Source organism: Tursiops truncatus, chromosome 10, assembly GCF_011762595.2.
Source record: "Tursiops truncatus isolate mTurTru1 chromosome 10, mTurTru1.mat.Y, whole genome shotgun sequence".
In the NCBI taxonomy this organism is placed as follows: Eukaryota; Metazoa; Chordata; class Mammalia; order Artiodactyla; family Delphinidae; genus Tursiops; species Tursiops truncatus.
In genome coordinates this window covers 96,114,134-96,133,383 of record NC_047043.1, presented here as the reverse complement: position 1 = coordinate 96,133,383, position 19,250 = coordinate 96,114,134, and the positions used below count along the sequence as shown (strand labels likewise).

The following is a 19,250-nucleotide window of genomic DNA, read 5'->3' as shown; positions in this document are numbered from 1 at the left end:
CCGCCCCAGAAAGGACGGAACCTTCGTGCGAGCGGAGCGCGCTGCTGCCCGGAAGCTCCTGCGCCCGGGCCAGACCGGTTGCGAGCCCGGCACCGGAAGTGAGCTGTTCCGAGGCGCCGCCGGGACCTGCCACGTCCGAGGCCTGGCGCTACCGCTGCCGCCGTTGCCGCCGCAACCATGGTAAGTGCTGGGGCCGGGGTCGCCGAGCGGAGTTCTGGCCGTAGTCGCGGCCCTCCCGGGTTCTTCGCCGCGCTAAGGTTCAAGCCCCGAGTTGGGGCCGTTCAGCTCTCCCGCACCGCTTCGGGTCTGGGGGTCTCTGGCCCTGCCCGTCCGGACCTTTCGGAGGGGGAGGCCAGGCGGAGGCCGCGGAACCTCCCAGAACTCTGCGGGCCGCGTCTCTTGCTTCTTCTTTTCCTTCTCTTTCCCCAACAATTGAAAACAAAACCCCAAACACCGTTGGAGCTACTGTGGCCTGAGCCCTTAGTAGGTTCCAAGCATTGTTCCTAATCTCAGCCTACTAACAGCCCCATGAAGTCGGGGCTGTTATTATCGACCTTTGACAAATGAGGAAGCTGGAGGTTGAGAGGTGAAGCCTCTTGCACAGGGAACAAGTGGCAGAGCTGAGATTCAAACCCTCACAACCATTCCCTTCTCCCTCCTCCCGCCTCTCCCAGCAGAGATGTTTGTGGAACGGGTGCTTAGCCCAGGGCCCCGAGGTATGACGGGCACTTCAGGAAACTGATGTAAGGATGAGCTGAATGTTCCTGTGATGCAGGGGCTCGGGTTTTTAAACCTCTGTGGTATCCACAGTGTACATTCACTCCACACTTACTCATCCAGTGAATGACCGCCAGTGGGAACTAATGGATAGAAGCATCTAGCCTGAGCCCGGCACAGAGGGGGGGTTCAGTAAGCCGGTGCTCTCGGGAAAATGGCTGTGCCTGGGTTTTTGAGGAAACGTGGGTGAACCCAGAAGTCTGCACGCTGGGTTTGGTTCTTGCTTTGCAGGGCACTGGGTTTTAAATTTCTCGGGGTTTTTTTTGGTCTCTGATTCTTCAGCTGCTAAGTAGAGTTGGGGTCTCTTACACCCTGACACTCCGCTCTTTTTAAATGAGTTTTTAACTCATTAAGTAATTCTGAAGAGCTTAATTGTTTTGAGGGCTGTCTTTTACTACTTAAGGAAGACCATACATCTTGAGGTGCTTAGGAGGAGGGACTTTTTTTTTTTAAGGAGCTTTTAAAAAAAAAAAAGCACTTGTTCATCAATCCTGGTTGGTGCGTGAGAGTGGTTCAAAATAAATGCTGGTTATCTCCAAGGTCCTCTGGCGAACTAGTGTGAAACTATCAGTAAGCTTTCTTCCTGCCTCTGCTTAGCCCTCAGCCATTGATTTAGGGAATTGGATGTAACAACTAGATGGGCAGCCTAGTCAAGTGGAAGGCTTTGTGGGCTGGGAGTTAGCAGGTGAGGCTCTTCTCCCAGCTCCACCTTTAACTAGCTCTGTGACTTGAGCAGGTGCTTTCTATTCCCTGAGCTTCTTCATCTCCTTAGCCCATCGGACAGCTGTGATAAACTCTGCCCTTCGGCCTTCCCAGTGCACGTGTGAGAGTACTTTGTGACCCGGACAGCTTGGCACACGTAGGAGATGCTTCTCCTTATCTTCCTTACTTGCCTTTGCAGACCTCGGGGGCTGCTTTGTGGGGCATCTAGACTTTGGTGAGAGAACCTATACTTACTTGACATGTACATTTTGAACTGCTTTGCAGCCATCCTCTTTTAGTATCCACCTTTCTGAAAAGTCAGGTCAGACTCTATACCTGCAGGGCTTGTGCTGGAAAAAGATGACATGGGGGAAATGGTAAGAAATATCACTTCCAGTCTGAAACCTCCTTTTCCGTCCCTTTTCTATCCTAAGAGTTTTGAGAGAATAGTGGTTGAACAAAGTAAAGCTGTGCATTTTTGTTCATTTACTTATTCATTCAGCAGATAGTCACTGAGCTCCTTCTGGTTGCAAAGCACTGTACTGGGTGATTTGAGAGGATTCAGAACGGCCAATGACACCGACCCTGGCTCCAGGGAGCTCACCTTCTAGTTGGGAGAAGAAACAGTGTAAAGTGTTTTAGACATTCAGTGTTGATATTCAGAGGAGTCCAGCCAGTTGGGGAATCTGGGAATCTTCAAGATGGGGCAGGGGGCAGCGTAATTTGAGCTGCACCTCAGAGAATGGGTAGGAAGGTGATGACCATGGCAGCTCTGTTCTAGCCCTATAAACTGGGCTCTGTCACAGATGGTGTACCAGGGAGCAGCCTCAGGAGAATCAGTTGAATCAATTAGTGTTAAGTGTTAACCCTGTTGTGCAAAAAACTGCCTGGAACATCAGAGGCTCTGTCATCCGGGAAGGAACCCCGGCCATGGCTCCCTCAGGGTCCCTCTTCAACGTCAAATGTAGCCAGGACCGCTCATGCCGCCATCCCCCCTTCTTTGCTCATGTTTTGCCCTCTGATTGGACTGTACTTTTTTTCCCCTGTGCCACCTGGCAAATTCCTCATCATCTGAGCTGAGTTTATGTCCACCACCACCAGCCCCTCAGACTGCTATAGCACATGTTAACCACCATTAAAGTATTTATCTTGCCGTGTTGGGGTTACTTATGTGCAGGCTTCTCAGGGGCAAGAAGTACCTCTTTTGCGTGTCTGTATCTCCAGTCCCTGGCACAATGCCTGGCAAAATGAAGGCACTTAGAGTGAACATTTACTGAATGAATGAATGAATGAACAGATGCAGTCAAGAACTTTAAAAATGATAAGTGGATTCAATGAGATGATTGCATTCTAACTATCAGTGCATTTACCAACAATATCTTTGGTTCTAGGTGTCAGTAATTAACACTGTGGATACTTCCCATGAGGACATGATTGTAAGTATTCCTTTAGCACTTCCTCACATGCTGTGGACATGGGCATTTCTGTTGATCATTTATGAATCCACTGTGGCTTTGCAGCCTTTGATAGTTAGGCTGTAACCTGTTACAGATACCCCTGTAACTATAGGGGTATGGTCAGTCTCCCAGCAGTACCCTCTGAGTTGGCAGGGCTGTGATAGTCTGGTCACTGTACAGCAGGAGAAACCTGGAAACAATTCGTAGCCCAAGGTCCTCGGTCTCCTGGCCAAAAAAGTAACTGTCTCTGGGATGGGATGGAAGTGGGTGCAGAGGTTTGAATTAGTCTTCCCACCTGTATTCCTCCTGCTGTCACTTCTTAGCCCCATGGGAAAGGGAAGAAAAAAATAGGAAAATGACTCAATACAAAGGCAGAGCCAGGTAGGACTGGCACAGACAGCAGGCCAGACAGTACTCTTTGAACCAGAAGTCATTAACTCAAGGCGTTTCCTGAGAGGCAAACATAGGGTTTGGTGTAAAAGGACAGGGCTGTGAGAGAAGGTCCAGAGGTTAAAGTCTCCAGCAGCAAAGATATGGACTCTGCTTCTTGCAGTGCAAGGAGTCCAGGTAGCCTTTGAACAGGACCCAGGTCAGTCAGCCTACAGCATTTCATCCCAGGCATCCTGCCATCACATCCTTCCCACCAGCAGTTGCTTTGGGACTTCTGAGGGGCTGCCTAGTCTCAGAATTGTATGTTCCCTGGGTGGGATCATGTGTGTTCTAGCTGTGAGACCACACCTCCTTGGAGACAGCGTGGCACCTTGGGTAAGAAGATCCAGTCTGAAATCCCTAGTCAATCTCTTTTTTTTTTTTTGAATTTTATTTTATTTATTTTTTTATACAGCAAGTTCTCATTAGTTATCCATTTTATACATATTTCTGTATACATGTCAATCCCAATCTCCCAATTCATCCCACCACCACCCCCCTGCCACCGCTTTCCCCCCTTGGTGTCCATACGTTTGTTCTCTACCCCTGTGTCTCTATTTCTGCCCTGCAAACCGGTTCATGTGTACCATTTTTCTAGGTTCCACATATATGCGGTAGTATACGATATTTGTTTTTCTTTTTCTGACTTCACTCTGTATGACAGTCCCTAGATCCATCCACGTCTCTACAGATGACCCAATTTCGTTCCTTCTTATGGCTGAGTAATATTCCGTTGTATATATGTACCACAAATTCTTTATCCATTTGTCTGTCGATGGGCATTTAGGTTGCTTCCATGACCTGGCTATTGTAAATAGTGCTGCAGTGAACATTGGGGTGCATGTATCTTTTTTTTTTTTTTTTTTTGCGGTACGCGGGGCTCTCACTGTTGTGGCCTCTCCCGTTGCGGAGCACAGGCTCTGGACACGCAGGCTCAGCGGCCATGGCTCACGGGCCCAGCCTCTCCACGGCATGTGGGATTTTCCTGGACCAGGGCACGAACCCGTGTCCCCTGCATCGGCAGGTGGACTCTCAACCACTGCCCCACCAGGGAAGCCCTGCATGTATCTTTTCGAAATATGGTTTTCTCTGGGTATGCGCCCAGTAGTGGGATTGCTGGGTCATATGGTAATTCTATTTTTAGTTTTTTAAGGAACCTCCATACTGTTCTCCATAGTGGCTGTATCAGTTTACATTCCCACCAACAGTGCAAGAGGCTTCCCTTTTCTCCACACCCTCTCCAGCATTGGTGGTTTGTAGATTTTCTGACGATGCCCATTCTCAGTGGTGTGAGGTGATACCTCATTGTAGTTTTGATTTGCATTTCTCTAATGATTAGTGATGTTGAGCAGTTTTGCACGTGCTTCTTGGCCATCTGTATGTCTTCTTTAGAGAAATGTCTATTTAGGTCTTCTGCCCATTTTTTGGATTGGGTTGTTTGTTTTTTTAATATTGAGCTGCATGAGCTGTTTATGTATTTTGGAAATTAATCCTTTGTTGGTTCATTTGCAAATATTCTCTCCCATTCTGAGGGTTGTCTTTTTGTCTTGTTTGTAATTTCCTTTGCTATGCAAAAGCTTTGAAGTTTCATTAGGTCCTATTTGTTTATTTTTGGTTTTATTTCCATTACTCTAGGAGGTGGATCAAAAAAGATCTTGCTGTGATTTATGTCAAAGAGTGTTCTTCCTGTGTTTTCCTCTAAGAGTTTTATAGTGTCTGACCTTACATTTAGGTCTGTAATCCATATTGAGTTTATTTTTGTGAACAGTGTTAGGGAGTGTTCTAATTTCATTCTTTTACATGTAGCTGTCCATTTTGCCCTGCAGCACTTATTGAAGAGACTGTCTTTTCTCCATTGCATATCCTTGCCTCCTTTGTCATAGATTAGTTGACCATAGGTGCGTGGGTTTCTCTCTGGGCTTTCTATCCTGTTCCATTGATCTATATTTCTGTTTTTGTGCCAGTACCATACTGTCTTGATTACTATAGCTTTGTAGTATAGTCTGAAGTCAGCGAGTCTGATTCCTCCAGCTCTGTTTTTTTCCCTCAAGACCACTTTGGCTATTCGGGGTCGTTTGTGTCTGCATACAAATTTTAAGATTTTTTTTGTTCTAGTTCTGTAAAAAATGCCATTGGTAATTTGATAGGGATTGTATTGAATCTGTAGATTGCTTTGGGTAGTATAACCATTTTCACAGTATTGATTCTTCCAATCTAAGAATATGCTATATCTCTCCATCTGTTTGTATCATCTTTAATTTCTTTCATCAGTGTCTTATAGTTTTCTGCATGCAGGTCTTTCATCTCCCTAGGTCAGTTTATTCCTAGGTATTTTATTCTTTTTGTTGCAGTGGTAAATGGGAGTGTTTCCTTAATTTCTCCTTCAGATTCCTCATCATTAGTGTGTAGGAATGCAAGAGTTTTCTGTGCATTACTTTTGTATCCTGCAACTTTACCAAATTCATTGATTAGCTCTAGTAGTTTTCTGGTGGCATCTTTAAGATTCTCTATGTATAGTATCATGTCATCTGCAAACAGTGATAGTTATACTTCTTCCTTTCCAACTGGTATTCCTTTTATTTCTTTTTCTTCTCTGATTGCCATGGCTAGGACTTCCAAAACTATGTTGAATAATAGTGGTGAGAGCGGACATCCTTGTCTTGTTCCTGATCTTAGAGGAAATGTATTCAGTTTTTCGCCATTGAGAATGATGTTTGCCATGGGTTTGTCATATATGGCCTTCTTTATGTTGAGGTAGGTTCCCTCTATGCCCACTTTCTGGAGAGTTTTTATCATAAATGGGTGTTGAATTTGGTCAAAAGTGTTTTCTGTATCTACTGAGATGATCATATGGCATTTCTTTCTCAGTTTGTTAATATGGTGTATCACATTGATTGATTTGTGTATATTGAAGAATCCTTACATCCCTGGGATAAATCCCACTTGATCATGGTGTATGATCCTTTTAATGTGTTGTTGGATTCTGCTTGCTAGTATTTTGTTGAGGATTTTTGCATCTGTATTCGTGAGTGATATTAGTCTGTAATTTTTTTGTAGTATCTTTGTCTGGTTTTGTTATCAGGGTGATGGTGGCCTCATAGAATGAGTTTGGGAGTGTTCCTTCCTCTGCAGTTTTTTGGAAGAGTTTGAGAAGGATGGGTGTTAGCGCTTCTCTAAATGTTTGACAGAATTCACCTGTGAAGCCATCTGGTCCTGGACTTTTGTTTGTTGGAAGATTTTTTTTTTTTTTTTTGCGGTATGCGGGCCTCTCACTGTTGTGGTCTCTCCCGCTGTGGAGCGCAGGCTCCAGACGCGCAGGCTCAGTGGCCATGTTTCCTTTGCCTAGCCGGTCCGCGGTATGTGGGATCTTCCCAGACCGGGGCGCGAACCTGTGTTCCCTGCATCGGCAGGCGGACTCTCAACCACTGTGCCACCATGGAAGCCCTGTTGGAAGATTTTTAATCACAGTTTCAATTTCATTACTTGTGATTGGTCTGTTCATATTTTCTCTTTCTTCCTGGTTGAGTCTTGGAAGGTTATACCTTTCTAAGAATTTGTCCATTTCTTCCAGGCTGTCCATTTTATTGGCATAGAGTTGCTTGTAGTAGTCTCTTAGGATGCTTTGTATTTCTGTGGAGTCTGTTGTAACTTCTCCTTTTGTATTTCTAATTTTATTGATTTGAGTCCTCTCCCTCTTTTTCTTGATGAGTCTGGCTAAAGGTTTATCAATTTTATCTTATCAAAGAACCAGCTTTTAGTTTTATTGATCTTTGCTATTGTTTCCTTTGTTTCTATTTCATTTATTTCTGCTGTGATCTTTATGATTTCTTTCCTTCTACTACCTTTGGGTTTTGTTTGTTCTTCTTTCTCTGGTTCCTTTAGGTGTAAGGTTAGATTGTTTATTGGAGATGTTTGTTGTTTCTTGAGGTAGGATTGTATTGCTATAAACTTCCCTCTGAGAACTGCTTTGCTTCATCCAGTAGGTTTTGGATCCTTGTGTTTTCATTGTCATTTGTCTGTAGGTATATTTTGATTTCCTCTTTGATTTCTTCAGTGATCTCTTGGTTACTTAGTCACGTATTGTTTAGCCTCTCTGTGTTTTTGTTTTTTACATTTTTTTCCCCTGTAATTGATTTCTAATCTCATAGCATTGTGGTCAGAAAAGATGCTTGATACGATTTCAATTTTCTTAAATTTACGGAGGTTCGATTTGTGACCCAAGATGTGATCTGTCCTGGAGAATGTTCCATGTGCACTTGAGAAGAAAGTGTAATCTGCTCTTTTTGAATGGAATGTCCTATGAATATCAGTGAAATCTGTCTGATCTGTTGTGTCATTTAAAGCTTGCATTTCCTTATTAATTTCCTGTCTGGATCATCTGTCCATTGGTGTAAGTGAGGTGTTAAAGTCCCACACTATTATTGTGTTACTGTCGATTTCCTCTTTTATAGCTGTTAGCAGTTGCCTTATGTATTGAGGTGCTCCTATGTTGGGTGCATATATATTTATAATTGTTATATCTTTTTCTTGGATTGATCCTTTGATCATGATGTACTGTCCTTCCTTGTCTCTTGTAACATTCTTTATTTTGAAGTCTATTTTATCTGATATGAGTATTGCTACTCCAGCTTTCTTTTGATTTCCACTTGCATGGAATATCTTTTTCCATCCCCTCACTGTCAGTCTGTACGTGTCCCTAGGTGTGAAGTGGGTCTCTTGTAGGCAGCATATATATGGGTATTGTTTTTGTAACCATTCAGTGAGCCTGTGTCTTGGTTGGAGCATTTAATCCATTCACGTTTAAGGTAATTATCGATATGTATGTTCCTATGACCATTTTCTTAATTGTTGTGGGTTTGTTTTTGTAGGTCCTTTTCTTCTCTTGTGTTTCCCACTTAGAGAAGTTCCTTTAGCATTTGCTGTAGAGCTGGTTTGGTGGTGCTGTATTCTCTTAGCTCTGCTGGTCTGTAAAGCTTTTGATTTCTCCATCGAATCTGAATGAGATCCTTGCCGGGTAGAGTAATGTTGGTTGTAGGTTGTTCCCTTTCATCACTTTAAATATGTCATGCCACTCCCTTCTTGCTTGTAGAATTTCTGCCGAGAAATCAGCTCTTAACCTTATGGAAGTTCCCTTGTATGTTATTTGTTGTTTTTCCCTTACTGCTTTCAATAATTTTTCTTTGTCTTTAATTCTTGCCAATTTGATTACTATGTGTCTTGGCAGGTGTCTCCTTGGGTTTGTCCTGCCTGGGACTCTCTGTGCTTCCTGGACTTGGGTGGCTATTTCCATTCCCATGTTAGGGAAGTTTTCAACTATAATCTCTTCAAATATTTTCTCAGGTCCTTTCTGTCTCTCTTCTCCTTCTGGGACCCCTGTCATGCTAATATTGTTGTGTTTAATGTTGTCCCAGAGGTCTCTTAGGCTGTCTTCATTTCTTTTCATTCTTTTTTCTTTATTCTGTTCTGCAGCAGTGAATTCCACCATTCTGTCTTCCAGGTCACTTATCCGTTCTTCTGCCTCAATTATTCTGCTATTGATTCCTTCTAGTGTATTTTTCATTTTAGTTATTGTATTGTTCATCTCTGTTTGTTTGTTCTTTTATTCTTCTAGGTCTTTGTTAAACATTTTCTTGCATCTTCTTCATCTTTGCCTCCCTTCTTTTTCCGAGGTCCTGGATCATCTTTTTTTTTTTTTGCGGTACGCGGGCCTCTCACTGCTGTGGCCTCTCCCGTTTCAGAGCTTAGGCTCCAGACGTGCAGGCTCAGCGGCAATGGTTCATGGGCCCAGCCACTCTGTGGTATGTGGGTTCCTCCCGGACCAGGGCACAAACCCGCATCCCCTGCTTTGGCAGGCGGACTCTCAATTACTGCGCCACCAGGGAAGCCCCCTGGATCATCTTTACCATCATTATTCTGAATTATTTTTCTGGAAGGTTGCCCGTCTCCACTTCATTTAGTTGATTTTCTGGGGTTTTATCCTGTTCCTTCATCTGGTACAAAGTCCTCTGCCTTTTCATCTGTCTGTCTTTCTGTGAATGTGGTTTTCCTTCCACAGCTACAGAATTGTAGTTGATCTTGTTTCTGCTGTCTGCCCTCTGGTGGATGAGGCTATCTAAGAGGCTTGTGCAAGTTTCCTGATGGGAGAGACTGGTGGTGGGTAGAGTGGTGTTGCTCTGAGCATAGCTCAATAAAACTTTAATCCACTTGTCTGCTGATGGGTGGGTGGGGCTGGGTTCTCTCCCTGTTGGTTGTTTGGCCTGAGGCGACCCAACAGTGGAACCTACCCAGCTCTTTGGTGGGGCTAATGGTGGACTCTGGGAGGGTTCACAACAAGGAATACTTCCCAGAACTTCTGCTGCCAGTGTCCTTGTCCCCACGGTGAGCCACAACCACCCCCTGCCGCTGCAGGAGACCCTCCAACACTAGCAGGTAGGTCTGATTCAGTCTCCCCTGGGGTCACGGCTCCTTCTCCTGGGTCCCCATGTGCACACTACTTTGTGTGTGCCCTCCAGGAGTGGAGTCTCTGTTTCCCCCAGTCCTGTCAAAGTCCTGCAATCAAATCCCACTAGTCTTCAAAATCTGATTCTCTAGGAATTCCTCCTCTCGTTGCCAGACTCCCAGGTTGTGAAGCCTGACGTGGGGCCCAGAACCTTCACTCCAGTGGGTGGACTTCTGTGGTATAAGTGTTCTCCAGTTTGTGAGTCACCCACCCAGCAGTTATGGGATTTGATTTTATTGTGATTGCACCCCTCCTACCATCTCATTGTGGCTTCTCCTTTGTCTTTGGATGTGGGGTGTCTTTGCTGGTGAGTTCCAGCGTCTTCCTGTCCGTGATTGTTCAGCAGTTAGTTGTGAATCCGGTGCTCTCGCAAGAGAGAGTGAGGGCATGTCCTTCTACTCTGCCATCTTGAACCAAACTCATAGTCAATCTCTTAACTTTTCTGAGCCAACCCTATTTCCTCATAGCTAAGATGGGGAAAATTATGGATACGCTCCCTCTCTCTGTGGGTTCATCTTGGGGAACAGATGAGACAAAGTAGTAATGACTAACGTCTGCATGCTCACTGTGCATCACACCCCATGCTGAATACTTCTCATTTAAGCTTCATAACAACCCTCGAAGTAGATGCCATCATCAGGTCCATTTAAAGATAAGGAAACTAGGTTCAAGGGTATTAGGAAATTTTTCTAAGGTTGCACAGCAGGTAACTTGAGATAGGATTTAAATCTCTTAGGTTCTTTGCCGTGCTTCCTCCCAAAGTGTGTGTAGCACTCTGCAGGAGCAGTGCTTCAGAAAAACACTTGCAGAGAAGCTCTGTCATAGCACCTGCCCTGCCTGCCTTCCAACAAGCCGAGACCTGGAATGGTGGAGGGGGTTGGCCTCCCAAGAAGAATCAGGATGTTTTCCTTGGGTAGGGAGGTGAGGAAGGAGTGTTGAAGCAGACGAAATGATTGCTTCCCTCTGAAAGGATGTGATTGCCCCTGATGACCACAAGAGTGACAGCTAATAGTTCCTGAAACCCCCAAGGCGCAACAGTGAGGAAAGTGTCATCCATTGGAATAGGCAGGGCCAGCAAACAGGAGGGGCCAGTAAGTACAGTGAGGCAGCAGGTGGATTGGCTCAGAGGAGCCATCGCCCCGATGGAAAAGGAGCTGTGGGCAGGGCCCAGCCCTAGGTCTGGATGGCCAGGCAGCATCGATGAAGTTGGTTCATCAGTGATGGGACCAGTGACATTTAAGGCATGAGTGGAGAGTCTGGGGTACTGGCGTGCATCATGGAGGACCTGATTGGGGCCTGCAGGCAGTCAGTGGCCTGCTTCTTTGGGTCAGCATTAGCCCTGGGTTCTGACGCTGAGCCAAACCTCCCTGGCGACCCACGGAGCCTCAGAACACAGTGGGGCGTGAGGAAGGAGGAAGAAGAAGGAAGCTAGGCAAGCTTCTCTTCTCCCATATACCCACCCTGCAGAACAGGACTGGGAAGGACTTCCCCTGTGATGTAAAGGGTCTAAAAGCACCTGGGTGTGGTTTTTCTTGTCCCTTTCAGAAGGAAATTACCTGTCAGAGAAGTGAGAACGTTGACATGCTAGCTTCCTGCCTGATAGTGATGATTCTTTGAGGTTTGATTAACTTCAGGTAGATTCTGGTCCCTACTAGACTCAGTCCTGGTGACTGCCCCCACCCCACCCCGCTCCGCCCAGCCTGCCGGCTTCCCGAGCTGTCCTCTCTTTGCAGCATGATGCCCAGATGGACTACTACGGCACCCGCCTGGCAACCTGCTCATCAGACAGGTCCGTCAAGATCTTCGACGTGCGCAACGGAGGGCAGATCCTCATCGCCGACCTCAGGGGGTGAGTGCAGCCAACCCTGGGCAAGATCTCAGAGAGTGGGCTTCTCAGACATGGCAGGAAGGGCTGAGGGCCAGATCAGAGCAGCCCGCAGTGCAGTCAGCGGAGAGGACACCTGGTCCCAGCCAGCCGGCTGCCCTCATCAGGTATCCCAGGCCGATGGAGCCAGGAGCAAATCCCAATTCTGCCGCCCAAATGCCCACTGGCAGACCTGGGGCGAGGGAGTCAGTTATAGGCTCTCAGAGCCTCCACCCACTCACCCCCAACACAGGCTGTCGCTGTCTCCACCCAGTTAGAGCCTACTTGCAACAAGCGTCCAGTGGCCACTGCTATTTTCAAGAGTGGGAAACTAACTTTTTTTTTTAAACAAGTTTAGCTACCACATGATCTAAAGTGACTCAAGGCTGGTGATCTAAGAATGTAATAGTAATGATATAAATCCCATAATTCTGCCTGTTTGCCCGTGGTAGGTACTCAGTGAATATTTGCAAACGTTTCATTTACCTTTCTCCCTGTTGACATTCTTGAGATCCTGGCTCTCAGTTTTGTGGCCGCACTCTAGTGCTTTCCCTCAGTTCACTACCTCAGGTAGATGGGGTTCTTAACCTGGGTACCATGGATCTCCAAGTGTTCTGTGGGTAGAATTCAGGAGGTGGTGAACTGGGAAAGGGAAAACATTACCTCTTTATTTTCAGTGACTGATATTTAGCATTTCCTTCAATTATGGCTATAGGCCAGGAACTACAGTAGTATTCATAGTACCTGTCACTTTGTTACCAATAGGAGTCATAGATTTTTGTTTTTAATAAATTTATTTATTTTTGGCTGCGTTGGGTCTTCGTTGCTGCACGCTGGCTTTCTCTGGTTGCGGTGAGCGGGGTCTGCTCTTCATTGCGGCGTGCGGGCTTCTCATTGTGGTGGCTTCTCTTGTTGCGGAGCATGGGCTCTAGGCGTGCGGGCTTCAGTAGTTGTGGCTCGTGGGCTCTGGAGCACAGGCTCAGTAGTTGTGGCGCACGGGTTTAGTTGCTCCGCAGCATGTGGGATCTTTCTGGACGAGGGCTCGAACCCGTGTCCCCTGCATTGGCAGGCGGATCCTTAACCACTGCGCCACCAGGGAAGCCCTAGCTCTATGTATTTTATCCATTATTCTGAGAAGGGACCATAACGTTCACCAGACTGCACAGGAGAAGTTAAGAATTGCTGACAAGTGGGTGTTCAGTACATGTTTGTGAATAGGTTAAAACAGACATAGCTAAGTGAGTAGCCGTTTCAGGAGATAGGCCTAGAAGTTCCACCTCTTCCTGAGTGTCAGGAGTCAAGTGACTCAGGAGCCAGATGCCGCCTTCCCTGCTCAGCAGCCCGTGGCTGAGCGGAGAGCTCTGAGGGCAAGGCCTGGCTGCCATCTGGGCATCATGCTGCAAAGAGAGGACAGCTCGGGAAGCCGGCAGGCTGGGCGGAGGGGGGTGGGGTGGGGGCAGTCACCAGGACTGAGTCTGCTGTCACTCGGTCCTCTGCTCTGCGTTTTTCTTCTGCTCTAAGTATGAAAAGTATTGGAGGGTAATAAATTCAGGCCCCCATTCTTTGTTCCCTCAGTTAAAGTTACGCTCGTTGTAGGACGTTTGAGTCTACAAGAGTTTCATTAGCAGCTCCTTTGTAGAGACTGGGGTTGGACCACTGTCCCAGCTGGAGGGAGGAGAACTCTGAGTGTCAGCAGTCCCGGGGTGGATGGGGGAGCAGGGAGCAGCACCAGAGCTAGCAGTCGTCAAGCTTGTGTTTTCTCCTTTTCTTGTACCAAGCACTGTTGTAAGCTCTTTATTGAGTTATCACAAACATTTCCCTCATGACCGCCATGTGAAAGAAGTCTTGTTGACACCTCTATTAAGAGACAAAGCCAAAGAGAGGATATGGCCCTGGCCTAAAGTCAAGCAACAAGTGAGTGTGGAATAGGCGTGAAAGAGCCTGTCCCATCCCCTCTGTGCCATCCACCTCCGTGTGCTGGGTGCCCCCCGTTCTGAGGGACGGCCCCAGTACAGAGCCTGGCACAGGGTATGTGCTCAGACAGTGAACGCACAGAGATGGGAAGAGAAGAGAGAGACATGCCTCTTGATAAAGTTAAAAGAGTAGTGGCAGGTATCAAAATGAAATAGTTACTGCCTCCGCAAGAAGGTGACTGTCTGGGAAGATGAGGAGTGATTCATCTACAGATATATCCTGAGCACTTGTGGGGGTAAACGCTGGATCTGTTGGTGACTGTGCTGATGACAGTACATGTAGGCTATGCTGGCCACCATCTGGGGTAGGTGAGGGCTCTGCCGTGTCGGGACAGAGGGGCTGACTCGCCTTCGGCCTCAGGGTCCTCACTGCCCAATGACGGTCCCTTTTGGAGTGACATTATACACGGCTCTCCTTTTTGAAATTTTTAGGCAGTTCTGTCCTGAGAAGCCATTCACTTCTGTCCAAAGTAGTGGCTGGCAGAGCACTGTGGGTTCCTTTGGCCCATTTGAGCAACCTCTGACCCTCTCCCCTTGCAGTCATGAGGGTCCTGTGTGGCAAGTGGCCTGGGCCCACCCCATGTATGGCAATGTCCTGGCATCCTGCTCCTATGACCGCAAAGTCATTATCTGGAAAGAGGAAAATGGCACCTGGGAGAAGACGCATGAGCACACGGGACACGACTCCTCAGGTACACTGAGTGTGGCAGGAGAGGGCGGCGGGCAGAGGGGCCCTGGGGGAGAGGGGGAGGCCTCTGTCTTGGCTAACCCTTGGCTTTCCCCTTGTGATGCTCGTCGTTTGTCCCCTGGGCTTTGGTTGCTTTTCTGTTACTCTTTCCACAGCTGAGGTAAGGCCTTAAGACCTAAAGCCAATCCAAAGCAAAATGAGAAAAGCAAAGACAACATAGCGAGATTTTTGTTTTTTTAAGGTTTATTCATTTCAAGTACTGGCCTTGTTCTCAGATTATGAGATAGGCTTTAGTTTATGATGATATTAGTAGTGATGGGTTTTTTAAATCTCCTTAATTGACAAAATTACAACCTCCTCCTGGTGATCCCTACAATTTTTTTTTTTTTAGAAATTTAGTAAAACAGTAAGTCTCAGAACTGAAAGTCTGCTCACTGTTCCTCCCTCCTTCCTGCAGTAAACTCTGTGTGCTGGGCCCCCCATGACTACGGCCTGATCCTAGCTTGTGGGAGCTCAGATGGAGCCATCTCTCTGCTGACTTACACCGGGTTGGGCCAATGGGAAGTGAAGAAGATCAACAATGCTCACACTGTAAGTCACACCCTTCCTGTGTATAGGGGGTAGCTCTGTGACCTTGCCTCGTGTCCCCTGTTCACTCCTTAGAGAGTGGCAGGAACAGTGTCACTGCTTTGCGGTGGGCCGGGGGAGGGGGCTGCTGATCAGACATGCTTGGGAGAGCAGCTCTGAGCCTCTCTGCTCTGAAGCCAGACAGGCTGCATCCAGGGAGGCCAGGCTGCACCAGCCTCATTCAGCCCACGGCAGGGTTGGCACTGGTTCCTCCAAGTCGGGGAGGGCCAGGGCACTGGCAAGGTGGCAGCAGTAGGCTGCCTCACTGCCACCCTTGCTATGGACACCTCAAGTTGACATGGCCTGCAGTGGTCATTGGGACCCCTGGAATTGAGTGGTGTTAAAAATCATCATAGGGGGCTTTCCTGGTGGCGCAGTGATGGAGAGTCCGCCTGCCGATGCAGGGGACATGGGTTCGTGCCCTGGTCCAGGAAGATCCCGCATGCCGCGGAGTGGCTGGGCCCGTGAGCCATGGCCGCTGAGCCTGCGCGTCCGGAGCCTGTGCTCCGCAACGGGAGAGGCCACAGCAGTGAGAGGGCCGCGTACCGCAAAAAAAAAAAAAAAATAGGAATTTAGTTCTCTACTTATAGTCATTGGACATTAAGTTTAAAACAGTCAAGAAAGCACAGTGGGGCTTCCTTGGTGGCGCAGTGGTTACGAATCCACGTGCTGATGCAGGGGACACGAGTTCGAGCCCTCATCAAGGAAGATCCCACATGCTATGGAGCAGCTAAGCCCCGTGCGCCACAACTACTGAGCCTGCACTCGAGAGCCCGCGAGCCACAACTGCTGAGCCCGTGCACCACAACTGCTGAAGCCCGCGCGCCTAGAGCCCATGCTCTGCAACAAGAGAAGCCATTGCAATGAGAAGCCCACACACCACAATGAAGAATAGCCCCCACTTGCCGCAACTAGAGAGAGCCCGCATGCAGCAACAAAGACCCAACGCAGCCAAAAATAAAGTAAATTTAAAAAAAGAAAGAAAGCAAGCACGGTGGACAGTGAGGGGAAATCTCACATTTCTTGAGCGTCTATTGTATGTCATGTAATCCTCTCAAATGTTTGTGAATGAAAGAAAAAATAACAAATGTACAGATTTGCAAGGCCACCAGTCCTGTTCTCATTTTATGATTAGGTAAGTGAGGCTTAGAAAAAGTAAGTGACTTAGAGAAGGTACTGTGCTGAGGTTAGAATCCTGGAATCCATCTACCTTCTGTCTACACAGCAGTCCAGCTTTCATGGCCCCAGCACTTCTGAAAACTATGCAGATGGAAGTCAGCAGCCCCAAGTTTGACGCTGTACTTACTTCTGCAGTTCTCAAATTCATGGGGTCCATAGCCTGCCCAGCCTTCAAGGCCCCAGGAGCCTGTCTCAGGGTCTTGTTACTTGGGACCCTGTGATCCCCATCTGCTGACTAACTTGCAAAACTGAATAGGCTGAGAGGCTTCTGGGAAGATGGTGGGGAATGGCAACATAGTGCTTGAGTCTTTTCCAGTCTTTGCATAGAAATCAGCAGAGCAACTAGGTAGCAAAACCAAAACCTCCTGAACAGCAGTTAACAACAAAATTGGGTAGCAAGGTATTTCCACAAACTCCAAAATACAAGCAGAGAGCAGTGGACCACCGACAGCCGCAAGACTGTGAGGTATTGGCATCCGAGCAGGAGGAAGAAGTAATGCGATGCCTTCCACCACACCTGAGGAGTACCCCCAGAAGAGCCAACAGGTGTTCACTGGAAAGCATTGCTGGCCAGTTGGCAAACAGCAGCAGGAATTTTGTACTTTTGTTTGTAACTTTTTTTAAAGGTAAGGTAGAATTCACATATCATAAAATTCACCCTTTTTTAAAAGTATACAGTTCTGTAGTTTTTAATATACTCACGAAGTTGTACAACTCTCACTGCTAGTATCCAGATCTTTTTCATCACCCGAAAAGAAACCCCATTAGCAGTCACTCTCCACCCCACCCTACCCCTAGCCCCAAGCAATGCTAATCTGCCTTCTGTCTGTATGGACTTGCCTATTCTGGACATTTCCTGTGAATGGAGTTATACAGTATGTGGTCTTTTGTGACTGACTTCTTTCACGTAGCATGTTTTCAAGGTTCATCCATATCATAGCATATATCGGTGCTTCATGCCTTCTTATGGCTGAATAATATTCCATTGTGTGAATATACACATTTTATTTTGCCATTCATCAGTTAGTGATCATTTTCAGCTATTATGAATAATGCTCCTACAAACATTTGTGTGTCCGTTTTTGTGTTTTGAACTTTCTTGGGAGTAAAATTGCCAAGTCATGGAATCTCTGTGTTTAACTTTTTGAAGTACTGCTAACTGTTATCCAAATTAACTGCACCATTTTACATTCCTGCCAGCAGTGTATGAGGATTTCAGTTTCGCCACATCCTTGCCAACACTTGTTGTCTTCTTTTTTTTTTTTCTTTTTGTCTTCTTTTTGATGATAGCCATCCAAGTGGGTGTGAAGTAGTACCTTATTGTGGTTTTGATTTGCATTTCTCCAATGACTAATGGTGTTGGGCATCTTTTCACGTGCTTATTGGCTATTTGTATCTCCTTTGGAGAACTGACATGGGGCCTGGGGGTTGCATGACCTCATACCAGGTGAGCGCAGGGGGCCCACCAAAAGAGAGACTAAAGGGACTTGGAGAAATCGGACCCTCATGACCCACTGGGCTTGCTTCCACAATAGTGCCTCTTGTGAGCAGAGGGACACAGAGCCAGAGGGGGACACACACTAAAAGGAAAGAGAGGATATAGACCAGAGTGGGGGAGAGGAACAGAGCCATGAAATCCCAGAAGCAAGCTGTCACATTTGTTACTACTACACAAAAACAGACACTTCTGAACTTAGAAAGGCTTTCCTGAACCTCATTTGATCAGGAAAACTAATTTCACTTAAAAATAACAAAGAAGGGCTTCCCTGGTGGTACAGTGGTTGAGAGTCTGCCTGCCGATGCAGGGGACACGGGTTCATGCCCCGGTCCGGGAAGATCCTACATGCCGCGGAGTGGCTGGGCCCGTGAGCCATGGCCGCTGAGCCTGCGCGTCCAGAGCTTGTGCTCCGCAACGGGAGAGGCCACAACAGTGAGAGGCCCACGTACCGCAAAAAAAGAAAAAAGAAGTATTTGAGGTGAAGTCTCAGAAGTTTTCCTTTAAGAAAGTTTTTTCCTTTAAGAAAAAATGAATATGCAGAATAACATTCTCACGGGCAGTGAAAGAAAGACATGCCCACAAAAACAACCAGTTGTCACCCGCTATTTCCAGTCAAGCTAAGAGAGTTTTTTTAAATAACATAAGACATTTAAAAATAGCATAAATCAAAATTTGAAAGACTCAGAAGAAATGAGGTGACAGAACTCAGGAAAGAGTTAGAAATTAAAAATTATTTCATAAATAAAGACTAAACTAGAAGGAATACCAGAGCAAATAAACACAACAGATAATGCCTTAAGAGAAATAGTGTGAAAAAGGGAAAAAAGAAATAAAAAGATTTTGACAAAAAGTGAAGACAAGCAGAGATCAAATGTGAATATTAGGTGTCCAGAAGAAGAAAACAGAACAAATACTAAAAACTGATTCAAGAAAACTACCTTAAAATTTAAAAACCATATTTGAAACTACATATTGAGAGAGCGTACCCTATACTTAAGACTATCAACCCAGAATCACCAGCAAAAAGGCCTAAGTATAGTGAAATTACTGGCCTTAAAGGAAAAAAAAAAAGTCCTTTGGGCATCTAGGCAAAAGGAGCCATGTAACTTACAAGGGAAACAACTGGATTATCTGGCTTTTCAACAGCAATGATCTGTGCACGAGAAAGTGGAGAACACATTTACAATACTCAAGGTAAGAATGTGTGAGCCAAGGATTTATAACTAGCGAAGCTGACTTTCAAGTTCACACAAAGACTTAAATACCAAAGTTCACAGCAACTTTAATAGCCAAAACCTGGAAATAATCCAAATGAGTATGAACAGGTGAATGGGTCAACAAATTGTGGTATATCCGTACTACAGAAATGCTACCTCGCAATAAAAAGAAATGACTATTGATAAACACGAGATAAATGAATTTTAAAATAATTATGCTGACTGGAAAAAAATCAGACAATGTACATACTGTGATTTCATAGTATGGAAAAGCAAACTGTAGTGACAGCAGATCAGTGGTTGCTGAGCGTAGGGAGGTGGGCAGCACAGATGGATTGCA

The 19,250-nt window shown here is 46.2% G+C and overlaps 1 protein-coding gene across 2 annotated transcripts in view; it reads left to right on the top strand.

The window, feature by feature from the left end:
* Positions 1-66: 66 nt before the first annotated feature.
* Positions 67-19,250, top strand: part of SEC13 (SEC13 homolog, nuclear pore and COPII coat complex component) — a 54,099-nt gene continuing 34,915 nt past the window's right edge. Inside the window, exons 1-5 of one of the 2 annotated variants that reach the window (XM_019944580.3) lie at positions 67-180; positions 2,871-2,915; positions 11,598-11,713; positions 14,242-14,393; positions 14,847-14,980. In XM_019944580.3, the coding sequence (XP_019800139.2) occupies positions 178-180; positions 2,871-2,915; positions 11,598-11,713; positions 14,242-14,393; positions 14,847-14,980 (450 nt within the window). In that variant the 5' untranslated portion in view covers positions 67-177. The remainder of the gene's footprint in view (positions 181-2,870; positions 2,916-11,597; positions 11,714-14,241; positions 14,394-14,846; positions 14,981-19,250) is intronic. The other variant, XM_033865422.2, reaches the window with a different exon arrangement.